General features: G+C 42.4%; 1 protein-coding gene across 2 annotated transcripts in view; it reads right to left on the bottom strand.

Annotated features, from left to right (window-relative positions):
• Positions 1-2,895: 2,895 nt before the first annotated feature.
• Positions 2,896-12,983, bottom strand: part of nrde2 (NRDE-2, necessary for RNA interference, domain containing) — a 36,433-nt gene continuing 26,345 nt past the window's right edge. For both annotated transcript variants that reach the window (XM_077239669.1, XM_077239668.1), the window contains exons 11-15: positions 12,384-12,776; positions 4,899-5,830; positions 4,094-4,235; positions 3,938-4,009; positions 2,896-3,187 (exon numbers count right to left, since the gene is read on the bottom strand). In XM_077239669.1, the coding sequence (XP_077095784.1) occupies positions 3,062-3,187; positions 3,938-4,009; positions 4,094-4,235; positions 4,899-5,830; positions 12,384-12,776 (1,665 nt within the window). In that variant the 3' untranslated portion in view covers positions 2,896-3,061. The remainder of the gene's footprint in view (positions 3,188-3,937; positions 4,010-4,093; positions 4,236-4,898; positions 5,831-12,383; positions 12,777-12,983) is intronic.

Here is a 12,983-nt window from a genome sequence, read left to right as displayed (position 1 = left end):
TACATCAGATCAATAGATTAAATAATTTGTATTTGGAGATTGTTTTGTCAGGTTGCTGGTTTTTAAAGCACGATTTGGCAACACTGATCACAGGCAGTCTGACGTGGCCTTTCCCCCACAGACTGTTACAAAAAAAAAGAAAAAAAAGAAAGAAAAAACCCCACATAAAACATGACATAGCATAGATTTTATCAATTGGTTTAGAGCCTTTGCTAAATTAGAAATATGAACACGCTATAAAGGAACGTTATAGAAAGCACTGAATTGAATTTGGTTGATCATCACACCGAGGGCACATTAACAAGGCCTAGCCTATAGGCTACTGTTTATCTATACGACGTTGTGCTATTAATGGAAGACCGATGAAAGTAACAATTATTTAAATTAATTATTTGAATCTCGTTTCCGACTCAACATTGGACAAAGAACAAAATGGTTAGAAGAAGATTTCTTCCTTACATTCGTCAAAGAAAAGCAATTCAGAGATAATATTGTCTAAGAACCAGTGTTGGATTAATAATCTTTGGTGGATATCTACAAATGATAAATGGTTAAAATGATATCATAATGGTCTCACAACTTTTAAATACCGAGGGTTAGGTACTTATTTACATATAGCCTACTGAATAATAAAAAAATTGGGATTCCAATATCTTACGAGAATATAGCATTTCTTTTGATGCAATACAATACCAGGAGGTTTTTTGAGACATTTGCGAGGCAGTAGTGAAACTTATAAGCAATCAATGTTTAAAAATCAGGTTTTTTTAAACTGCTTTGATATTAAAGATTGTAAATGTAATAATACATTTTTCAGATGCCTGATTCATTGCCCTGCAACACCTCGAAATAAATACTTTTGGAATGACCATTTTGGAAATATTAATTGGAGATTGATTTGGACATATAATAACAAATACTGTATCAATGAAGTTTAAGAAATATACTTTAAAATTATCTCCTCAAAATTGAAGAAAAAGAAAGAAAAAAAATATTTATTATTATTGTTTTACTATACTCAAAAGTAATTCATATTAATAAGCTTATTTGACAACAGAAGGTTAAAAAAATTCTTACAAAGTTAGGTTAGCCTACCACTTTTTGCAATGTATAGGCCTACTCTATAAATTATAACTTGTGAACCCAAATGTTATAACCAGCTGCAATGCAACATTATTGCACTGCTTTTCAAATAAATATGGTGGCAGATATGAAAGATCATCTTATACAAAAAAAATACATGAAATCACCAATACATTACAGTACCATCAAGTATTTAAACAAGCAGTATATTAATGAGCTATACTTATGAGGTATATACTGGATATATAAAAAACAACCTCTTCAAATATGTTCTGTGTTTTAATCCTGAAAGTTCACATTAAATTAGTTATTCAGATTCTTTCATTTATTGAATACATGGTAAGGGACGAAAAAGGTCCAAAAAGCTTGAAGAGAGCATGTAGGTGACTGTTCTTTGGATCATTTGCCTATATAAGAGTGACTATGTACCATGTCGTTCCAGAGCCCTTTAGTCTGCTCCTCATGACATTTCACAGTGAAATGAAAAGAATTAGCTGTGAAGAAACTCGTGTACTTAATCCCCAAAGGTGCTGTTGGGTAATACCTTCTAAAATGTTATGACATCAATTCCAATCTCATTCTTTTGAGACTCATAGCAAACCCAAACATTACAGTGACAAAAGCTTTTAAAAAAGCATGCTGAATGTTTGGACATTTTGGATGAAAAATGTCATGCTATAAGCCTTACAAAACCCAAGTTTCTTCCTATCACCAACAATTTTATATCAGTTAAATGCACATCTTTAAATGTCAGGTTCAAATCCAGCACTCCAGCAGCTAGCATGGGGAGATGAAAAGAAAGTTGCAGTCTAAAGATCAATTTAAAGCACTGTAACAACCTCTTGGTATTTAAAGATAATCCTAATCTGAGGTTGTAAATTTGTGGGTCAAATCCAGGACATAGGACAGACAGAAGGTATTGATGCCCTCTGCTGGCCAAAACAGTCTGCTGATTCTAGCTGGTTTGAAACTTTAATTCTAGAACCAACCAGGGCCTTGAGTATTTAAACAAACTCAGGGTTACAGGATTAGTTTCGAATTGACAAAACTAGCTAAAAACAAAAAGAATATTACGAGATTGAAAAATATTAAGAATTTAAATAAATTTACACAGCAAGAAGAAAAGAGCTGTCTATGAAAGAGGACAACTAAAACTTATATCACTGAAAGGAAAAGTTGTGAAGCTAGTTTATATAGTTAATATAGGTATAGAGAGATTTGAACATTTAAGTTCACATGTAGTCATTTTCTAGCTTTATCTATGATTCTAAAGCTTATTTATAAGACCTTTATATTCATTTAAACTAAGTGCATAATAATTGATAAACTAAAATTGGGTAAATTTATGGGTAAAACAATTACATAATATCTAAATCATACAAAATGATTTAAGCATTGCTAAAAGCTAGACGATTTGTCTTTAAAAATCATTTGCTATGTGGTGACATTTAAATTGGAGTAGAAACAGGGGGAGTGACTTTATTGCATCAGACATGTCACTTTGCCAGTACCGATTAGACCAGTTTTGGTTTGAGATCTCTTACCTGGAACATAACCTGCCACGGAGCAGGATAGCTATGGAACACACATTACTTATACCTAATTAATTGCAATGAACACCTCTAAAAGCCAAACCACTTTCATGGTGCCTAAAACTCAGGGTTGGCACAAATTAAACTGAAACATATCTAGCCAGCTAAACCAGCTTCATGGTATAGGCCCCAGGTCACTCAGCTAACTGAAACACTACAAACAAACCATGATAAACTCCCACACAAACATTCCATTTAAAAGAAGACAGAAAACTTAGAGTTTAAAATGTAATCATTTATTCCCAAAATCATGGAAACATACATTTAATAATGCATAAAAATAAATAAAATCTGTTGTTTTTTTCATAGATTGTTAAGTCTCTGTTGGTTGGTTACTGGTCAGTGGTTACTGATTTCTAGTGTAATGTGGGTAAGGGTTTGGATGGCTACTCCTCCAGCAAGATGTCCACCTCCTCCATGGGCACTCTCAGACGTAACTCCTTCTCAGTCATAAGGTCTAAAAACTCTTGCACACGTTCAGGAAACAGCTGCACGGCGTCCATGTACAAGACCTGCACACATACACACACACACATGCACTTAAACTAACACACACTGAGAGGCTGAAAATAAATGTGTTAAGTAGTGATGGGGACGAAACCGAGTCTGTTGTTTTTCAAATACTGTCGAGTCCGAGTCAAGACCGAGTCTTTGAAGGGTCGAGTCCGAGTCAAGACCGAGTCTTTGAAGGGTCGAGTCCGAGTCAAGACCGAGTCTTTGAAGGAACAAGTCCGAGACGAGTCCGAGAAAGCAAAAATCGGTCTCGAGACCGGATTCGAGTACTACATCACTAGTGTTAAGTGTGGTCATTGTCAAGTCAAGACACCTTTATTTATATAGAGCTTTTTACAATACAGATTGTTTCAAAGCAGCTTTATAGAGATAACAGGAAAACAATGTTATAATAATATTGTTGAATATAAAATGAAATGTCCCCAACTAAGCAAGCCAAAAGCCAATGGCGACAAAGGCGAAGAAAGGCGTGGATGGAGTCACCATTAGATGACAGAATGGGAAAAAAAACCTTGGCAGAAACCAGGCTCAGTCAGGGGGCCAGTTCTCCTCTGGCCAACGAACAAACAGTGTATGATTAAGATTCAGGCAGCATTACAGGTCAGAAGTCAGACTGGATGGGAACATTATATTATGCAGTTCATCTGTTTGAAGACATCATGCCATGGAGCGTATGGAGAAGGGTTTGTTGAGGATCATTGTCACAGTAACACTTCTCATTACCTGTGTGTGAGTCTAGTGAACCTTACCTTTACCCAGGGCACTTCCTGTAGAGCCTTGTAGAAGATTCCACTGCCACTCTCTGCAGTCCCATCACATACCTGTAAAAAAACACACAGGACATAAGCTGTTTTTTTCTGGGTATTTCTAAATATTTCTTAATTGTACCGCGTTTACAACTTTACCATGAAGTTCAGATACATTCTCCACAGCAGAGGACAATGGGCCCCTTGTTCTGTTGCTGTAGCAGTTTCAAACAGACAGCGGATACGATTGCTAAGACCAATCACTGGCTGGCCGGGGAGAGTTTCTCCAGGATGACGGGACCTTTGGATAAAAAAAGAAAACAGTTTAGGCTACTAAACCAGGGGCCAGTGGTATAATCTTAGCCACTATGTTAAGACTGTTTCTTAAGAGCTAGTTTGACCAACAAGCAGTTAGTCAAGGGGCAATCAGTCTTATTTTTTCAATTTAAAGTAGACCTAACCTCCTTTTTTAAGTAACTGATTTAAAAAAGTTAGACTAGTTTTAAAAGTTTTTTTTCTTCAAGCCTGGTCCTAAGCAGTTTATGCAACCGGCCACAGATTGTTATTAATCAGGTAGCTGGCTATAAGCAAGCACAGTTGAACTAACTTGAACTAATTGTCACTGCAAGAATCTCTACCAACTGCTCCTCCACCATGGCGGTAGGGTGACCTGAATGAGATCACTGACTGTAAGAAAAAATATAAAAAAGGCAGCCCTTGCTGCAACACTCAGAATGCAACACACTTGTGTCACATTTTGAAATCGATTTCGACACATTAGTTACGATGTGTTAAATTGGGCAGTGCCAGAAGTGTTTGTGTTCACGTACTAACAATGCAGGCAACACAACACCAAACAAAATCAAAACCAATCCAAACCAAAATATGAAACAAGAAAACAACACAAAACAAAATGACAAGAAAACAAAAATTAAAAGCTCACGAGAACTCATTTTTTTCTCACCTCTGCACAGAGTCCAGAAGCTGTTTGAGTCGTCGTTCTGCAGTGATGGCGAATAGATAAGGCACAACACTCTCAGTTTTCTTTGCCACACTGTAGAAAAACCTTCGGGCACGGCCTGCGCTGTGATAGTGGTTCTCTGTTTGCAGGTAGAGATGCCATAACAAGGCGCTGGAGGGCAGTAACGAGATGGCATCTGTAAGTGCCAGTCTTAGCCGGGAAAGAGGAAACACATTGGTGTTGGTGTGGTGGCGTAGCAGTGCTACATGCTGGACAGCAACAGACTCCCAGTCTGCAAAGACCTTGCATCTCCTCAGAGAATCATCTGTCACTTCTGAATTCAAGTTGGTGGGAATCAGTTTTTGGATGGCATTACTGTATACGGCATCAGCTGCATCTATCCCCATTGTCAGGTACTGAAAAAGCCCAAAGCATCCAACCAGGCTGGATGTCCTGCGGAGTTTCTTTGGAGCTCCAGCATTGCTGTCTGTGCTCTGCTCAGGTAAAAAGCTCAACAGGGCCTGTTCATAGGCCTTCCTGGCCTTCAATATGGCCACTGGGTTGATCTGGCCAGAGAAAGGAGCGTAAGCCGCACCCTCAGCTAATTTAGTTAGAATGTAGACAGCTTTGGAGGAACAGGAGACTGTCCCACCACTTAAGGCCTGCTCTACCTCTAATTGGGCATAGAGAAAGCAGAGGTTGCAGAGAACAGGGTCATTAAGACCTCTAGATACACCCATGCCCAAGGCAGTGTCAAATACGTTGCGCGCTTCTTCCAGGTTACCCAGAAGCCATTCTAGATAGGCATACTCTCTCCAAAGTGCCAGACTTCCCCTGTTATCGGGCTCTTTTAGCAGCCGTTTCGCTAGTCGTTTACTACGCTTTCCCTGAGACTTCAGTTGCCTTTTATTTCCACTGCGTAAACATCTCAGCACCTAAAACAGAAAAGCAATGAAGGTTACAGAATGATGCAAAAATGGAATTAAAGAAGTACAAATTACAGTGAATTTCACAATAATTTTTAAAAAATGTCAAAGCCGTAAAATTACTATTAATATATTTTTATTAGGGCTGTCAAAATTAACGTGTTAAGGCATGGGATTAATTTTTTTCAGTTTAATGTGTTAAAATATTTAACGCAATTAACACAGCATCTGTTTTTATGACCACACTATCATTCATCCAATTGCTGAAGCGGTTCTCTGTGAACAAACACCCGAAATGCACGTACAAAATGCAGCTTCAGAAAGAGCACCAGTGTCACATCGAGTTTCATGCTTGAACGGACAAAAACACAAAATTATGCCAAAATTCCTGTTTTGTCGAGTATCCTCGTAAGCACAGTCTAAAATTAGATAAAGTGTTAAATGAATGTAAAGAGTTGTGAGAAAATGGGATGCGTGTCAGATCCACATCATCTAGGGTTGGGTATCATTTGAATTTTAACAATTCCGTTTCCGCTTATCGATTCCAGTTCTAGGGTTTAAAATCACATTAAAATCACTTTCTAAGCATGCGCTTTGGATCTGTGTGCAGCACAGAAAACAGTGTGCGGGCCTTTTTACGCTTGAATGGTTTAAAGTCATATTAAAATGTACACAAAGGAATCGATAAGAGGAATCAAAATACGCACGTCTTATTGAATCCCCGGTTTTGGGAATTTTGGAACCGGTTCTCGATAACGCTGGTTACTGGTGTAACCTTGGTTCTATGAATAGTGGAAGACCGCCAGAGACGGTCGAACATAGTGGAAGGAGTCGCGTCTCGCGAGCCATATCGAGAATCGCGTATTGATTTGTCACCTGTGACCCTGACCGATGATGTGTCGGAAGCTATATCCGCTCCGTTCATGTCACGGTCGTTCTCTGCAGTCATTCTCAATCTGAGTGACCAGAGACTCTGACGGTCGAACATAGTGGAAGACGAATACAACCAAGTCACGAGGGCCACTCATCTAGATACTGTCCGCTAACACAGCCGAACTGACCAAAGGAATAGGGGCCACATTGACCCTGTAGAATCTTGTGAACGTGCAAGGTGACGTCCATGTAGCCGCTGCACATATATCAGAAAGGGGCAACCCACGTAGTGCTGCCCAAGAAGTAGCCACTGACCGGGTTGAATGGCATTTAATAGATGCTGGAACTGTCTGACCAGCCGAATCATTTCCCTGTACAATGGTATCCACCACCCAATGAGACAACCTTTGCTTCGACAAGGGTGAGCCCCTCTGAGAGGCATCAAAACGGACAAACAGTTGATCAGTGGTGCGCCATGAAGCAGTCTTCAACACATACTGTCGCAATACTCTCACTGGACACACAGCTGTCTGGGAAGCCTCTTGATTAAACACCGCAAGCTGAATGGGCTGGTTCACAAAGCGATCAGTCAACACTTTAGGTCGGAAAGCTGGATTCGGCCAGAGTGTAACCTGATTTTACTCAGGCCGCCATCTGAGACACTGTGGACTCACCGAGAGGGCATGAAGCTCACCTACTCTTCTGGTTGACGTTATAGCCAAGAGAAAAGCAGTCTTCATCGAAAGACTCTTAATATCAGCTTGCTCAAGCGGTTCATAAGGCGGTAAACGCAGGCTGTTAAGCACCATCTGAAGATCCCACTGGGTATGCATTATCCGTGCCGGTGGATTAAGACGTACTACTTCCTTAAGGAAAGCCACCACCAATTTCTCTGCACCAATCGATTTCCCCCCCAAGGGGTTCCGATGTGCCGACAAGGCTGCCACGAATACTCTTAGAGTCGCTGGGGACCGCCCAGTGTCCAATAAATGTTGTAAGAATTCCAACACCGATCTGATGGAACAAGTGACTGGTTTAACAGACCGATCTGTACACCATGAAACAAAGATCTTCCATTTACTGGCATAAGTGCGACGTGTTGATGGGGCTCTTGCATTCATGACAGTGTTCCTCACATCTGCGGAACACTGTGAGAGCTCCTCCTCAACCCCAGGGGCCATACACATAGATTCAACCTGCCCGGTGAGGGGTGACAAAGCTCCCTGTTCATCTGTGACAGTAGGTCTTTCCGAACTGGCAATGGTTGTGGTGGACCGGCTGTAAGGGCCAACAGCAGACTGAACCACGGTCTCGCTGGCCAGCAGGGTGCCACTAGAATAAGCCTGTGTCGTCTCACCTGCACACGCCTCAGCACAGGCCAGAGAAGTGGAATTGGAGGGAAAGCATTGAGGAGGAGGTCTGGCCAGTCGTGGGCCAGGGCATCCTGGCCTAGTGATCCCTGCTCCTCCTGCTCCGCAAACCACAGCGGACAATGTGTTGTCTTCCTGCTGGCAAAGAGGTCGACTGCTGCCCCCTTGGTGATTGATTAAAAACACCACTGTGGTGTTGTCGGTCCGCACCAGGATGTGCTTCCCCGATAACTCCTGTCTGAATTGTCTTAGGGTTAAAAGCACTGCCCATAGCTCTAGGATGTTGATGTGAGATGTCGTCTGCTGCAAGGTCCAACTCCCCTGCACGCCCTGGTGTTGCCACAGCCCTCCCCATCCGGAGAGAGAGGCATCTGTTGTCACTACTTCTCTGCGTGCTGGGGGTGGTCCCAAAGCCTTAGGGAGACAGAGCAACTGGTTGTCACCAAAACAAGGGTATGTCGGTTGTGAACTGCTGACAGCCGTCTGGCTATCAACCAACGCTGAAAAGGACGAAGGTGTAAAAGTCCTAAGTGAATGGCCGATGAGGCTGCCGTGAGAAGGCCCACTAGCCGTAAGAAGTGAAGATAAGGTAGCTTGCGCCGAACCTGGAACCTTGTTATGGCTCCTCGTATAACCTGCCTCCTGCATGCTGTGAGGGTAGCTCTCATTATTCTGGAGTCCAGATGTAATCCCAGAAAACGTATTGACTGGCATGGAGTAAGGCAGCTTTTCGCCAGGTTTACCCTCAGTCCTAGAGCAGTAACATGCTCCAGTAGGCGCTGTGTGTTGTTGGCTACTTGCTGAGGTGATCTGGCACAAAGCAGCCAATCGTCCAGGTAAGGGAGAATCAACATGCCCTCCCATTGTAGAGGTTCTAGTGCCACTTGCATACACCGTGTGAATAAACGGGGAGAGAGGGAGAGGCCAAACGGTAGGACTCGATATTGGTATGTCCTGCCCTGGAATGTGAACCGAAGAAACCTTCTGTGATGAGGTGCAATGGGGATATGGAAATACGCATCCTTCAGAACCACAGAGGTAAACCACATGCCTGGTTCGACTGCTTGTAGGACATCCTTGACACGCAGCATGCGGAAAGGAAGGTGTTTGAGACTTCTGTTCAAACGTCTGAGGTCCAAGATTGCCCTGAAACTTCCATCCTTCTTGCGAACTAGGAAGTACTTTGAATAAAATCCTCCCAGATGGACTTGGGGGTTTACTAGCTCTACCGCACCCTTTTCCAGTAGCCTCTGGACCTCGAGAGCTAGAGCGAGAGCTTGACGAGGGTCCCGAACCACTGTGGGCCGAGTGTGTGTGCATAATTGGGGTCTGTGACGGAACTGAAGACAGTAGCCCTTGTTGAGTGTGTCGAGGAGCCACTTGTTGCTTGTAATCCCTCTACAGAGTTGTACTTGAGAGGTTGAAAAATGTCCCATCACAGACCCTGGACCATCACCGACGATGGGGAGCGGTTTCCCTACCCCTGGGGGGGCGACGATAAGTCGCCTCAGGGCGAGCGGGTGGTCTACGAGCGCGGGATGCCTCCCTTCTCGAGTCATACCCAGGTCGAGTTGCCTGCTGTACAAGCCTGTAAGACTGTCCCTGCCTGTGTTGGAGTGGATTTGCATGACGAACAGGCATTTGATGTGTGGATGGTCCATAATTCACACTGCGCTCAAAGTGCTGGGGCCGAGACTCCACTGCACGAACTCTGCGCTCAAGAGCTTCTTGAGCGGCTGGACCAAAAATCTGCCCTGGTACCAGTGGTAGTTGACGAAAATTATTACGGCAACCCTCTGGAAGCCTAGACTGTGCTAGCCAAACCTGTCGCCTAGCCTGAGTAGTAAGCCCAAGATCCTTTCCGCTAGAGAAAGCGATTGAACCCAAGGCTTGTAAGGAAGCCTCAAGTAACTCAGATGTGGTATTATCTGGTGGGTTAGTACTCAAAGCAGAATGAAGTGCTAGCAGAAGATGAGCCATGGAATTCCCCACACGACTAAACCGTGAGACAGTATTATAAATCTTAACCAACAGATCATCTGTGCGTCTACACTCTGGGTTGGGACAGCGAAGATTGTGTCGGAGAGCCTCATCTGGCGACACTATCAGTGAAGAAACGCATGGCTCAACTGAGGGCATGTTACCAAGCCCCTTTTCGTCAGCTTCAGCCATTGCCGCTAGTGTACGAGCCACACGATCAGGTCTGGATAAAGGAGCTGACCGAAACGCAGAAGAAACAACATCTGTGAAGTCAGGACAACTTGGCATTAGGAAATCCTCTTGCTGGGAAACCGAGCGACGCAAGAGGTTTGACTGGCCTGGTAGGGGAGGAAGTGGATCCAAATTCCGCTTAGCGAGCGCCATCCTGAGTGTGTCCTGCAGAGAGAAAACCACTGAAGGTGGCGCATCCTGAAGACTAAAAGCATCGTCGCTATGGGAACGTTGGAACTGGGAATGTGAGGGTATGGTTTCCTCCATGGGCTTATAATAATCATGTTCCTCCCGGTCTAAGGAGTCAGAGGCCGCAATAGATAAAGTGTCTGGTTCACTCCTGGACAACCTGGATGCCAGCTCACACCTGGGCAAGGGAGGCGCTAAAACACCCACCCCTGTCCCCTCACTCACATTCTGACGAGTAGGGGGTACAGATAATAGAGCTTTAATGCCTTGAACTGCGTTCGCAAGCTCAGCTACTTGCTGTGTCAATGTACTTGACTCCGAGGAGGTTCGCATCCTCTTTGAAGGAATTCCAGTCCCACTGGCCACACGCTTGCTGCTCACATGCGACGCTGCCCCAGCTGATGAAGCAAAATCCTTAAACTCAGGATCTAATTCAGGCAGTCGGTGTTGTCTCATCTCCAAGGACATCAAACCACATTCAGGACATAGGTCTACTAAAGCCTCTCAGAGGTGATCAATACCCAGGCAAGTGGGACATTGAATATGCGCATCCATGAGATCCATTGGACCGAAGCAGAGGGAACATGAAGCTGCCATAACTTCCAGACCAGTAGTTGAAAAAAACCCTGTTCAACCAATGGGGTTTTCCACAACAAGTTTTATCAATGTATCACTCTGGTTAACCAATGAGCATAACATAAAGTAGTCGTTCAGACAATAAACAACACTACACGCAGTCTGACAGAACCCTGGTTAACCACTGAGTTCACGTGAGTACTCACCTCAACACTGCTAGTAGCGATCGGTTCCAAACAAACCCTGGACAACCAGTGGGTATATGGTCCGATGCACGTTGATAATCCAAAAATTCAATATAATCCAAATATAATCCAAATATTTCTCCCGAGACACAGCTGTAGCGGGGAGCAGTTGCTCACCAAAAACGCTGTGCACACTCGAGTGAGATCTCTTCACGAGAATGACAAAGAGAACGACCGTGACATGAACGGAGCGGATATAGCTTCCGACACGTCATCGGTCAGGGTCACAGGTGACAAATCAATACGAGATTCTCGATATGGCTTGCGAGACGCGACTCCTTCCACTATGTTCGACCGTCTCTGGCAGACCGTCTCTGAAATAGAACCAACCCAATCTGCGTCAAGTCTTAAAGTGAAAGCAGCCTAATAAACCTGTAACTTTTTTGTGCATTTTAGCAGGTCAGGTAAAAATATAACAAGGACTGACTGGGCTAGTAAAAAAAAAAAAACCTTGGCATTGATATATTAAAGGCACAGCTAAATATGACATTTATTGTCACAATGGGTTTATCTAAAGATTTGTTTAAGTTCACTTAAATTAAAAGTATATATAATTAAAGCCTATTAAATGTTAAAAATGTTTGCTTTCAATTATACTGTAATGTTGAATGGCAATAATGGCTTTAATTAATAGAGACATCAGTGATACTGGCCTTCATTCACAGTGCTTAGTAAAAAGAAACCATTAAACAAATATTTGTTTCTACATTATTTTGGAGATTCAATGTGAAACTATTACAATATATTAAAAACTTTAATGTTAGGTGTGTTCAATCTCGATTAATTACAGAAAAATGTGCGATTAATTCATTTTTTAAATCGATTGACAGCACTAATTTATATTCATATAATTCAAATGAATCACATGATTATGATAACATATATATTATAGGTTTTTTAATTGTCATGATTATTTTATAAATATGATAACTATTATTATGATAAAACTATTGTGAAAATAATGTTAAAATGTATTGTTTTTTAATTGATTTTGCATGTAATATGACTGTCAATTCTTTCTGAGATTGTATGCATGAGAAATATCTATGAATGCAGAAATTATGGTTTATCATTTTTTTCTTTCTCACACACACAGACCTTGAGTTTCTCGTACTGCAGCCAACAGAGAGTAATAGCAGCTTGATCCTGTGCAGAAACGAGGGGGAGAGTTTGCTGTAGAACGTTCTGGAGAAACTCCTCCCCTGCCTTACACAGCCCTGTCTGCCTCCTGCAGTCACTCAGAAATGTCATGTGACCCACTGCACAGATCCCAGCCATTGGGAGGTCATAAGAGGTCAGAGGTCGCTCCTGGTCTGGGCCCTCTTCAAGAAAAGCGAGATCGTCCAGTAGAATGTTTGAGGAAGAGGTTGTAGAAAACCGTCCTGAAGGTCCAGGTAAACCTAGGAACTGCAGGAATGACAGGATGACCTGCAGCTGGAGATCTGGTCTGTCCACAAGAATCATAGATGGGCCGATATCATCAAATAATACCTGCATGGACAGAGAGAGATTAATGCACAACTAGAAAAAAAGTTTGATGAGACAAACTTTAAGTTGTCTTGAGAAAGCCGGACCAGAGAGTTTGAAGAAGTTTAAAGTAGTTTGAAGTCGGATAGATGGATTAGTTAGAAAAGAAAAGAAAGATTAGTTAGAAAGAAAAAAGAAAGAAAGAAAGAAAGAAAGAAAGAAAGAAAGAAA

This window comes from Siphateles boraxobius, unplaced genomic scaffold (genome assembly GCF_051911475.1).
Source record: "Siphateles boraxobius isolate OS27281-9 unplaced genomic scaffold, OSU_SipBor_1 22, whole genome shotgun sequence".
Classification (NCBI taxonomy): domain Eukaryota; kingdom Metazoa; phylum Chordata; class Actinopteri; order Cypriniformes; family Leuciscidae; genus Siphateles; species Siphateles boraxobius.
Note: the sequence above shows the minus strand (reverse complement) of the source record. Positions and strands in the feature narration are given on the sequence as shown.